The sequence below is a fragment of the Corvus kubaryi genome, unplaced genomic scaffold, assembly GCF_017639235.1.
Source record: "Corvus kubaryi isolate FWS band 111438036 unplaced genomic scaffold, C.kubaryi_AGA036_p1.0 37266, whole genome shotgun sequence".
NCBI classification, from domain to species: domain Eukaryota; kingdom Metazoa; phylum Chordata; class Aves; order Passeriformes; family Corvidae; genus Corvus; species Corvus kubaryi.
The window spans coordinates 9,427,735-9,440,638 of NW_024581081.1; the positions used below are offsets into that span (position 1 = coordinate 9,427,735).

Here is a 12,904-nt window from a genome sequence, read left to right on the forward strand (position 1 = left end):
TCCTGAAAGTGTTATTGCACCTTTTATCAGCAGTGGAATCTTGTCAGTATAAGTCCTTAAATCCCTGGAGTTTCCTGGCAGGCAGTCCTTGCTTTTAGGGCTCTTCAAATTCTTCTCTCCCTGACCCAAATTATCTGCTAGAGTTTCTGTTGGACTACAAGAACTTCATTATTAAAGATAGATTTTTTTTTTTACTGAAAAACTATCAATATACTGTTCTAATTTATTTTCTTTACATAACAGAGTTTGATGTATATATATTTTAAGGTAATGCATTTTTTTAAAATATAATTTTAAATTGTCTTGCCCAGCAGAGAACTGATGATGCATCTCCTTTCGCTCATTTAAGGGCAAGTCAAGGGTGACTCAGAGCATAAACTCCCAGTGCCTCATTCAGCAAGATTTGATTTTCCTAGGTACACAGGTTGACCACTGATTTCAGCAACATACAATGGAAAATACAATAGTTGAAAACTTGAAACAAAATCCTTAAAAGTTAAAATTTAATGTCTGTTATGTTTTTAAGTTGATAGTTTATGAGATAAATAAGCAGATTTTACTTCTCTTAGACATAGTGTTTCATGTTTACTGCAACATAGATGAATTGTTCATAAGAGTTGGTATTCTGGAAGGATTAGTACTTATGTTTATTTGGATGTCATTTTTACATGTTAAAACTCTACTGTGAAGATTTCAGATAAATTTAACAGTAAGAGAATCTCAGCAAATAATGGCCTATTGATTACTATGCAGAAGCAAGAATTTCCACTGACACAGGTCAGGCCATGTCACTTAACACAGGCACACACCATGTGTGTGTTTGCCCTTTGTTTGATCCTGAAAGGTTACAGGGTTAATTCGAAATATGATTGTTGTAATGTGTAAGGTTTTTATTAAATCTGGTCAGGAATTAGAAAGATTTTCCTTTTGGGTATCTGCTGTGCTTTCCAGAGAGGGACAAAACAGTATTTTATAAAGGTCATCTTTCTGATGCTGCAAGAATCAATGGATAGCTGCTTCCTTTCAGGTTCTAAAGCAACAGTACCCTCCCAACTGATAATATCCTCGATTCTTCCATTATTCTTTGCAGTAAAACACAACATAATCTCTAAGAATAAAAGGGAATGTTAAAGTTTTGAATAATTCACATAGGATTAGCATAATAAGATAGAATTTTTGGGATAAATGTGAAGAGAAACAAACAATGTTTTGTTAATTTGAATGTGTGCCTGGACACTCTTTAGCACTGTTGATCCTGCGAGCTTTTTTTTATTAATCAGCACGGAATTTTCCTAATTATCTTAAAAATTAACACATTTTCACTGAATTAGGGTGATACACTATTAATTAATGTTCATCTAAGCTTCTGACTACAGCAGCATATGTTGTGATGGGAGTTGAGCTGATTGACTAAGTTTATCCATCAATGCTGCAATGTAGTTGTATGGCTCCTTACCCAGTATCACTTTGTTGCTAAGAGCTTTAAATTTTCAAAAAGGAGATAAAAAGGAAACATCTCTCAGTAATGTAGATATGTGGGACTTATGTCCTTAGGTTAGAAAGGAGACTAGAGGGAAGAGATGGAAGATAAGAGGAAAAAGCTTCTTACCCATTTAAAGATGGAATGTATGCAGCCCTTAATCTATACAGAAAGTAAACACCATACCAGCAATTACAGCTTTCAAGTGATTAAGACAGTCTGCTCTGTTAATAATGGCCTGAAGACCTTTGACAGATTTCAGGATCAAAGCTATTTCCAAAGAGCAAAAACTGAAAAATTCTAAAATGGAACTTTTACACTGTTTTCAGATTAAAGGAAAATACTGTAATTGTACTTAAGTAAGAACATCTTACGTAGAAAAAGGTTTCTTACGGATTTTTAAAGAAGATTGTGAGAAGGAAAAATCCCAAGAAGCAGTTTCCTTCTACACCTTGAGGTTTATACAGATTAAGTTTCAGGCACACACTATTTTCTTTGCCAGTGAGCTCTGTTACACAGTGACCAGCAGATGACATTCGCTATCTGAAAATGAAAGTGGGAAAGGGTTTTTGTCTTCACTGCTGTGCAAACTCATAGAGGATAAAAACTGGTAACTCCTTCTAATCAGAGTAAGACTACTGTGGAAGAGTGTTTGATGTATCAACAGGAAGCATGCTCAGTGTATCAAGGTGTTTTTCACTGCTCGATTTTTCAAATCTAATGCTTTATTTATGGGAGAGTTCTGCACTCAGAGGTCTGGACAAGATGGGGAAGCTTTGTATATTTGACCAGAGAGAGCATTTTTAAGAAAATTAAAAGAGTTGGTTGTTTAGGTCAGATTAACGAGGAGATCAGCATGTAGTGGCATAGGCAACCAACACAATTCAAGAGAATCACTGAGGACGTGGAGCTGTCTTGTGTTATAAGATTTGAAAGCGGAATGATTGCAGTGTATTTGTGTCTGACCTCAGTTCCATCACTAGCTGTTTTTCCCTGTGTTTGTCTCCTTTTTTTCTTTCTCTTCCCTTTTTTTTTTTTTAATTCTAGACCCTGTTCTGATTTTATTCTCCTGTCAGTTTCTAAGTTTTATCTCCTGAAACAGTTGTCTGTGAAACAAGGACTCTTTAGAGTTTTAAACTGTTAATAAGGAACTTTTTCCTATGTGAAAAATGACATTTTTCAGGAAGTAGAACATAACTGGATTTTCGAAGTTTTTCCTAGAAAATGTGAAAAGTGTACTTGTGACAAAAAGCTGCTCCCTTGTCAAACTGCTCTTCCAAAAACATGAGGGCATTACAGGTTTTAGGTACAGTAACATAAGAAGTTTTGAATGTTGGGAACTTTGCTTTTGAGGGAAACAGCTTCTTGGGATGGAAAGTCCTATAAAAGCCTCATACAGGAAGCGATGGTTTCAGACTGAAATAGTCACAAGCAGCTGATAGCAAACTTTCTGTAGGAGGTGTCCAGGCAACCTTCACAGTCTGCTCATGGTAAACACGTGGGAGCTTGACACTGTTCCTGGAGGAGTTCTGTGGAGAGGACAGTGTTACTTGACACTCTTCTCTACAGAACAGAAACTGTAAGGTTCATAATTCATTCTCTGTCTTTTCTGCTTTGGGATTTGATGAATATGGTTCATTCTGTTTGGCTGATGGGACTTGCTGTCAGAGCCATATATTTCTGTACTGGGTCCATTGTTTCAATGACAAGCTTGAAAACAAGGAAAGCTATGCCTTCTCTGTAGAGTCCTAGAAATAGATGTTTTTTCTTGGTAATATTGAGTGTGTTTCATCACTGTCACCAGACAGAATCTCATTTAAATAGAAAGGGCTGCCAGAAAGATGGAGATGTATAAATTTAAATTTAAGTTGAAAATAGCTGATGGGTTCAGTTTCTTTCAAGCTCCCACAAATAGGACTACAGATGTTTTGCTTAGATTCTGTACTAAAATGAATTTTCTGAGTCCTCCTACTTGGGTTCTCAAAGTTAGGCATATAGTAAATGTGCTAGTGTTAAAAAAAATTATGAACACCCACATCTCATTTTTTGACATCAGGCTGCTTAATTAGGTGATTGTTTAGGCACTGCTGTGTGAATATTTAGTATACAGTTAAAAGCTGAATACCTGCAAGTCTGTTTCATTGGGAGTTTGGTTAGAAGAGTAACAAAAATAACCACAAGCTCAGGAAAATAACTAAGAAGAGTGCAAATATCTAGGAAAAGAAGTAAAGCTGAGGTGAAGCTTCTTATTCTTAGAGACAGAATTCTGTTTGCTGATGCAATTTATTATCCTTCAGTCTTGTACTAATATTTATGAGAGGCAGAATTTCAGTTTACATTCACGAGATTATGTGCAATGTACTATACGAGCAGGTTATATTTTACAGTGGCTTGTTAGCACTGTGTGATTGTCAGAGTAGTGACAACAGCACTGCGTTTCACATCTCAGCCTCTTGCTTTCATTGCTGTGTGGTATGCTTGTAAATAGAAATTCTCTAGAAACTGAAGTTGAGCATAATGAATACAGCCAGTACCCATGATTCACTTGTGGGTTGGAATAAAGTTAGGGATATTTTAAAATATATTTCAAAAGCTTTACTCAAAGCACCTTTTTAATAAAAGGTATGATTATCTAATTTGCAAATCTGCCTCCCACAGAGTAAAGCATAGTTTAATATGCAAATATTACTGCAGAAAACTAGTGTACACAATAAATGTAGTTTAAAATGACAGGAGGAATAAGGAATTCACTAATTTTCTAAATAATCCAGCAATTACCTCAGTAATGGGTATGCCTTAAAAATTCCAGATCACCATTACATTTATTTTAACTTGTCTGATTTTGCTGATTGGGCTATTACAAGCCATGATGAAGGAACAATAGAAACAGGTAATAGTAATTTATTGCTTTTCTCCTACAGGTACTGAATATCCTTTTGAAATGCAATATACAATTTCTGGTTTATTTGTGTAATAACTTATTTTTAAAATCAAACTACTTGCATATTAGGCTGTAGTTATGACTGAGTAGATTTACTAGAAAGAAAAACTGATGAAGGCAAATCTAAACATGAACTGGCAGCCAAATCTGTAATGCTTTTATTAATACTGAGATAAACTGGAGTTACTACTATTTACCTTTTAAGTCACTGAGTATATTTTATATTCAAACACATTAAAGTATGATTGATTTTGCAAATGTGTCCAAAATGAAGTGAAAATAAATTGTTTTGAATACTGCCACTGCTTATCAGAATTTTCCACTGATCATTTGAACTGAAGTGATATAGATTCCCTGGATTGTCCAAGGACATTATATATTCTGTCACAAAACAAACCAAAACCCCCTTTTGGAATATGAATTAATTTTCTATGTCTTCATTAAGAAAGTTACTGCGGCAAAGATAAATGTGATGAAAATTGGTAGAAAAGAAGGTTGAAGATTGCCAGTATGGTTATTTATGTCTGATGACACCTCTGCTTTTGAGTGCCAATCAGTTTTTGGGGTTATAGTTTCTGGTCTGTTACCAAAATAGAAATGTATTATTACCATTAAACTGTCGGAAATTTCCTGGTAGTTTTGGTGTTTGTTAAAAGTGCATTGGTGGGTGGTTAGACATGTGGCAAAATATTTTCTTTAAAATTATTTATTATTTAATAGTGTGTTCATAGCCTAGCAAAGCAGTAATTGAAATACCTGACTACACATTTCACCTGTCCTCAAAAAAGCCTGATATTGAAAACTAATTGCTACAGGTTTTCCTTGCAGCCACTAGAATATGCAGTTGCTCTCCAGACTGGGGACTAAAAGCTACTCTGTACTTTGTATGAAGATATCTTTCAATGGGGAATGTTAGGCTGCTATAGAATACCTTTATTTTTCGTATGCCATCCTCTATCTGTGTGTGAGATAAAGAGAGAGACAATAAGGTAGATAATCAGAGGTCTGGCAAAGACTCTCTTTTTCTCTCCTCATTTTTATTTTATGCTTTTAAGAGATGGAAAAGACACTGTGAATGATTTTTGTTATATCTAAATGAGAGTTTTAAAATTACTTGGAATTATTGGCTTTGGAGGGGGCTATTTAAAAGAGGAAACTTCAGTCTGTCTGAGGCCCAAAGCCTCATCCTTTAAATCCATAGCATTAAAAGCATCAGCATTGAAATGGAGTGTACAGGGATGAGCAGAGCTGTAACTGAGCTAAATACATTGGCAGGTCTGCATCTGTCCCATGTTTTTCTGTGCTTTGATTGTTGTACATACTGGGATTGATGCAGCCATGCCTGTTGGATCTTCAGTAGAGCAGAGCTGGGTGAGGAACTGCCAGAGAGGAAAGTCTAATTCACATGCTCACTGGAAGCATCAGTAACAACATTTCTCCCTGAGGGCCACCAAGTACCCAGGCATTCATGCAACAAAGATGAGGTGGGATAGTGCGCTCTCCCTTTGCCTCATGAAAAAAAACTGGCTCTAACATTTTGCTAGACTGTAAGAACACAGTACTTCTTTCACTTAATTAAAGCAAAATGGTCTCCTACCGTTCTCCTTTTTTACTCTCAGGCAGCAAAATTGTGCCTTACTCACCTGCAATGAGAATAGCTGAAATATGTTCATTGGGACTTCATACCTCAGTTTAAATGGGTAGGAAAGGAAATGCTCATGGCTGTCTTGAACAAAAGGGAGAATGAAATGGATGAAGGAGAAGTGTCTGAGTTATGTTGTTTTGATCAATGTTTGAAACCATGCAGGATTTTTGATATTGGAAAGTATATAACCTATAGGGTAGGTTCAATAGTAAAAAAATTGATAGGTCCAAAATCGTATGTGTGAGACATTCTGCCAGCAGAAATGCTACTTTAAGTAACAGTAATAACAGTGGGAATATTGTTAAGAGGACTTCGCTTATAGATGCAGAAAAGTAGCCTTGGCTCATTTCTGAGCACAGTGTATGGAGCATTTTTTCTCTTTTTTTCATACTCTTGTTTGTCAGTCTTTGCTGGGCTGAATGGAGGGTGAGCTGCACTGTTAGGCTGTGAGGCTTTCTAGACTGGAAACCTGCCCTTGTGTTAACTGAGTAGAAGCAACACCTTGCAGCCTGAGGTCTTTGTGCGCTCTCTTTCCTGCTTTGTAAAATAAGGGCTTGTGATAGTACTTACATTACAAGGATGTTTTGAAGACAATCGAATTGTTTGTCTGTTGGCCTAGTCCTAGCATGAAAAGGACTGTTGTGGTGTCCGACTGGCTACAAAAGAAAAATGGTAACAAGAACACTGACATATAAGTAGAGTCCTGATTCTGAAAGAGTTGGCTGAAAAATATTCCATGCCTAAGTATCATTGCATAAGGCAGAAAAGCCCATGCAAAAGAAGATGCTATTAAAACCTTTTTCATCTGGCTAAAAATTTAAAATACAATTTTCCATTAATTTCATTGAAATGTAAGTATTGGAAGATAATGAAAGATCTGGTATGTATTAAACAGACATGACTTGCTGTATTTAGGAGGCATGAACAGCAGTACAATAAGTTAGTAAGAGTGTGAGGTATTCTGAGTAAACTAATTTTGGGGGGGAAAAAAAAAGATTTTGCAACCACCTTTTACAATTTGGGCATGGAAGTGGCGTCTTCACTTTTTACGTAGTTTGAATAAGTGTGCAGTTTTACAGCTTTACCAGCAAAAGCATTCATGGTGTAAAAAACTGAATTCCAACAGTCAGTAAAACTATTCCTAAACTAAATAAGCAACTAACATGAAAAGAAAATAGAGAAGAAATATGAAAGAATTTCTGGAGGCAAGTAAAGGTGTGTAGGAGTTACATATTCTATTAACAGAAGTAAAGATCCCCACATAAAATCTAATTTTACTTGCTATTTTGTAACTTAGACATTGCTATTACAAACCTCTTTCAATTTTATATGAATTTTTATGATAGTCTGGAAAATTAACTTTTCAATAGTTCAATGATATATTTTTCAATCATGACCAGTTAAATATTAATTTTTATAGGACTCTAGTTTTATCCCAGTTAGAGCAGACTGTGGTAAGGTACAGTGACCTGCAGGGCTGTGAAGCTGTTGGCTTGGCCGCGATACTGAGTGTCCAGTATTTCTGCTATGAAAATTCATCTTGACCTTCATGGTAAGGATGAGGTCTGGGTAACTACCAGTAGCCTAAAGGCTGAATTTGTTTTTCTTCTCAATCTGACCATAGTGTCTGAGACACACGTTCCATGTACTAATTAATGTCCAAGCAGACTTATCATTGTTTTACTTGGGAGCCTTTCTACTCCCAATTATATTCTCTAATTTTCTTTGTACAACTTATATTGCTGCACCTATTCCTTTCAAGGAGCACTTCCAAAAAGAGTCTGCCGCCATTTTCCCTGTAATCACCACTAGATTTTTAAAGAGAATTGCAAGACCCCTCTCTCCTCCTCTCCACAGGCCCACAGGGGGAGTGCACTAGTCCTGACATTCATGGCAATCCTCTGCTGAACTTGATGGAATTCATTAGTTTCTTCTTTCATTGCGAGTATCTTTCTTTTTGAGAGGGGAGCTGATACCCCAGGTATCAGCTTGTGCATGCTGAGCAGAGGGCAAGAGATACTACCCTTTGCTGGCTAAGACTTAACTGTTGAAGCCCAGTATGTGGCTAGCTTTCTTAGCCTCAGAGATGGAGTAGATCTTTCAGATTCATGGATGGTAAGGCAAAATAGAGGCACTGGAAAGTCCTACTTGGCAAATGTGTTACTGATGTGATCTCATGGTTCTCTTTTACCTAGAATGTTCCACCTGATTTGTCCATCTGCACCTTTGTGCTGGAGCAGTCTCTGTCAGTACGGGCACTCCAGGAAATGCTGGCTAACACAGAAGAAAAGGCAGAAGGGGTAAGTGATTAAATATTCACCTTTTTTCATCTTGCAAAATAGTACTTTTTTCCTATGGTACCACAGGTTTCATGACTGTCACGTGCTTTATAGCATGATTAATTCCGTATGTTGAATTTTCCTCCTTTGCTACAGGAATGGTCTATTTTTTGGAAGTTACAAACACTTGCAGTTTCCACTGAAGCTTGCCAGGGTTGCAAATTCACAAATATTTCGATGTCCTATGAGTCAGTCAGTATAGAGTTATTAAGGGTGTTTTAATTTGAGAATCTCATAATGTGTCATATAAAGCTTGATCACTTCTTCAGAGCAAATAAGCTTTCTGAGCATTCCTGACTGTATCAGGTGAGACTGTCAAAAGGTCTTAAAATGACTTGGATGTATGCTGGTTGTCTCTGGAAATAATGAAACTGTTGCGTGTGCCCTGAGCTAAAATACCCTGTAACAGACCTTTAAGCTGAAGATAGAATATTATTGAGCCTTGGTAGACATGAAATAGCAGTCTGGAAGATGAAGGATATAGGAATTACTTAAATCCTATGAGAATTATTATTATTCCTAATAGGAACTAATTAATTGTTTGACTAAAAAATAGTTGTTTACAAATAAAGCATAGTAGTGTAATAAATGTTCTCTGCAGAGCAATTAATTTGATTGGTTATGCTGTAATTAAATGCTTTGTATAAACCTTATACTGTTAATTTGAATGCTATGGTCTAGCTCAAATCCTATAAATTTTTGAGGAAGAGTGACTGTAGGCATAGGAGTTATAAAGGCAAAAGAGGAGTAGTCATTAGCCATAAGTCCGTCACTCAAGAAAGCTGGCAGGAGATAAGCATACCTCTGATATTTATGGGAATGCCTCAAGAAGCCAAACTTTAAACTAATATAGAGTAGTCAGTCCCATGAAATGCCAGGCACTTAGACTGAAAATGGTATTTGGGAACTGAAGTCTGGGAGCACTCCCATGGATGATCCAGAATGTGTTCTGCCAGTGAGAATTTGCTCCAAGAGAATGAAAAGCACACATGAGAGAAGAGGTGGTACCAGAGTAAGCAGATAAGTACTTCTAAACCCCTCTTCCCTTACTTTGTAAATACTGAAACCAAGAGCAAGCAAATTCACACGGAAAAAAACAAAATCAAAAGAACGGGCACATACAGGCAATAATGTCAAAAATCACAGTCCAAACCCCAGGCTGTACAGTGATGACTGTGTATGGCCACATGTGTGAAGCAGAGCAACAGTTTTCTTTCTGTTTATTCCCAACAGATGTGAGCAGGTGCATGAACTAAAATGTAGGGGAATGTGTGATAAAGTAATGCTACAGGCCAGAATACAGTGAATGGAAAAGTATTCAGTTTTTGAATCTGAAGTATTGAAACTGCTCTTTAAAACATTACCTCACCTGGCAGATTTTCTGTTGCACTGTCTTTAGCAGAGTGTTGGGGCCATGTGCTAAGAGAATATTTGCTTTTAATACAGAGATCACACCCAGAGAACACAGGAGAATGAATGAACTTTTCTGCAGAAAGATTAGAAAATGTGAGCTTGGATATTCTGCTGGGAAGAGAACGAGCTCTGTAGGGGTCTCAGGTGGAATATTTTCACTAGTTCTGGACTATTTTCTGCACTAGATGTGAGTAGAAAAAGACTTTTGTAGGACGCACTGACCAATGAGACACACCATGTTTGGTGGTAATCTGATATTTTCTGGAAAAACAAATGTTTTCTGTGCATAACCATGAAGGTCAGAGTTCTGGACACTTACACCCATGCCTAAATAACACTGATGGCACCTGCACTGATCTACGGTGCTCTGTACTCAAAGATGTTCCCAGATGTGCACAAGAAAGATAAAACAAAGTTCTGAGTGTGGTTATTATGTGGCTGTTGGCTGTTTACAGAGTAGTTTATTGTGCTCTCAGCACCTATTAAATGCCAACACTAGCAGAAGATACAGAACTACAGCTATACCAACACAGAGAGATGGTGTTCAGTAAATCATAAATATGTTTCTACTGCAAGTTTTGATGACCTCTGTAGAAATGCATTAGCAATCTGCTTGTGTCTCTTGCATATTAATATGTTGATATTAGAAGAGAACAGTCTTGAAAATAATGGTTTGTAGATGAACATAAGGTCATGTTGTCAATGTCAATATTTTTCTTTTTAGTAAGTCTCTGAAAGTCAAGAGTGATGATGGTACTAAAATGACTGAATATGTACTTCCTGATAAATTAATAGAACTGACATTAGATATCTGCATGTAGTTTCTATGAAAAATATACAAATTTTTCCTTTGCATTTATATTTGTATGCCATAGGGCAGGTACTTATATAGACAGCTTCATATTTGTTTGAAGTAACTGTTAAAAGAAGTTTTAAGATAAGAGGTAATTTGTCTTACCTGAAGCACTATTACCTTCCTGGAGAATCATCAATTCTGTTTATTAAAATGGCAGTGTTTCATTTCATTTAGGAGAAGAAAGTATAGCAACTTTTTGAGAAATTGTTGCTGTAAACTGCATTCAGCATGACCTCAGTTTTCTAGTGGAAAGAATCCTGCAAAGGGAGGCTTTTCAGTCCTCAGTTACTTTTCATTACATTAAAAATCGTTAAGGCGCTGTATTTATAAGAGGTCTCCTTGTGCTGGTTTGCTTTTTGTGTTGTGTAATCTCTTGAATGCTATGTTTATATAACAGGTATTCTTATTATATAACAGATAAGTTAGCAGTAATGTAATGGTTGAGTAATAAGAGCAAAATCTCACGCTGACTTGAGTCAGAACAATAAGCAGCTTTCTTGTGCCTAAGAAAGAATAACTGTGTGCATTTACTGGATTAACTGCTACCTCTCAGTTAGCAAGCATTGAATGTGCAAGATTACCTCTGCAATAAACACCTACCTTTTTAGTGCAACAATCCCAAAATGAGAACTTCCATACTTTATGAGATCAGTGATCCATCTATCTGAGTGTACCTACTTGACTCTCCTGAACCAGATAAATGCTAGTATCAAAGGCAACAGTGGAAAATGACTGAAATTTCCTAAGAAAGAATGTGTGTAGTCCTCTGTTTCTTCTAGGCACTGAATAGTTATTTTGTGCTCTGAGGTTTCATCATTTCCCTGTAAAATACTATGCTTAGCTGTGGCAATTTATTAAAACAATGAATATGAAAACATTAAGACATGTGAAAATTCATAGCTTGATTGAATGGTTTTGGTTTCAAAAATAAAACCACAACCTCATTTGTTTGCTTAGGTAGCATTATTTACACTTTTAATTTTAAACAGGTAATTTTTTTTATTTTGCTGGGGTCTGGAGTGCTATATGCATGTACCAGTTTTATCAGTTCATCTGTGAGAAAGAAACAAAAATCAAAACCAACAAACCAGAAATAGATAAGGAGAAAGGGATGAATCCTGTGGAGAGGGAATAGTAAATAAATATATAAATGACGAGTATGATCACATAGTCTGGGCTGTGGTGTGTTAGGCAAGCAGAATTGCAGGTGCATTGTCGTACACAAGAGTGACCTACAGCATAGGTATTATTTTGTAATCATTTTGGCTTGGTTTTTAAGTGTAACTTTTTATTATTAGAAAAGCAGATGAAAGATGAAAATGGAAGTCCTTACATTTTTATAAAGCATTTAAGACCGGCCTATTCTTAGCCTGGTTGTTATTTCCAGTGAACCATCTCTGGACTCAAGTGCCTTGTATTTCATTAAAGCTCATTAGTTGAAATGATCCTGAGAAGGCGAATCCATAGCTTCTGGAGTAATTTAGGAACGGTCACTGCAACCTGTTGGAACTGTGTTTTGCTTCTTATTCTTTTTCCTTCTGATTTTTTTTTTTTTGGGTGGTTTGCTTGAAGCTTTTTTTTCTTTTTTTAAAATATTTAAATTTTTTAAAATCACATTTTCCTTTCCTAGATTCAAGACCTCTATCATCTAGTACTTTTTCTTGTGAAAGTGATTAAATGCCATAATCAAATCAGTTCCTGGAAATTTCCCCTAATTTTCTTAGGAAATGAAGCCTGGTCACCTGTCCATTTAGTGCTCTTGAATTCAGTAACTTCTGTGATTTCTGGACAATATGAACAATATAAGAAACAGGGTAAGATAGTTCTTCTGGATGTGGTGGATATTGGGTAGGAGAAAGGGATCTAACTTTATGCCTCTGTAAGAGGAGAGGAAGGCAAAGCTGTCTGTTTTTTATTACCATCAACTACTCTTGTGCTATTGCACCTTCTGCGCTGCTCTCTTGCACTCAGAAGACGTCACAGGGACATGGGGAAGTTGCCATGTTTCAGGCACAAGGGAGGGATTTATAAATTTGTGGCTTCTCTCAGTTTTGAGATTTAAACCTCTTTTTCATAGAAGTTAAACAACAGACCTGTACTTTGTATGCTATTACCAGTCTCCCATTTTATGACAAGGAAAATTATTTCCCTTTGCCCTACTGTATACTCAGTAGAAAAGGGTATCCGGAAGAAAAGGTATCCAGACATATTTGACATGGAAGAATGTCAG

At 36.4% G+C, this 12,904-nt stretch overlaps 1 protein-coding gene across 2 annotated transcripts in view; it reads left to right on the forward strand.

Moving 5' to 3' along the window:
- RYR2 (ryanodine receptor 2) overlaps positions 1-12,904 on the forward strand; it is a 391,343-nt gene that overhangs the window by 110,168 nt on the left and 268,271 nt on the right. For both annotated transcript variants that reach the window (XM_042025322.1, XM_042025323.1), the window contains one exon: positions 8,262-8,366. In XM_042025322.1, the coding sequence (XP_041881256.1) occupies positions 8,262-8,366 (105 nt within the window). The remainder of the gene's footprint in view (positions 1-8,261; positions 8,367-12,904) is intronic.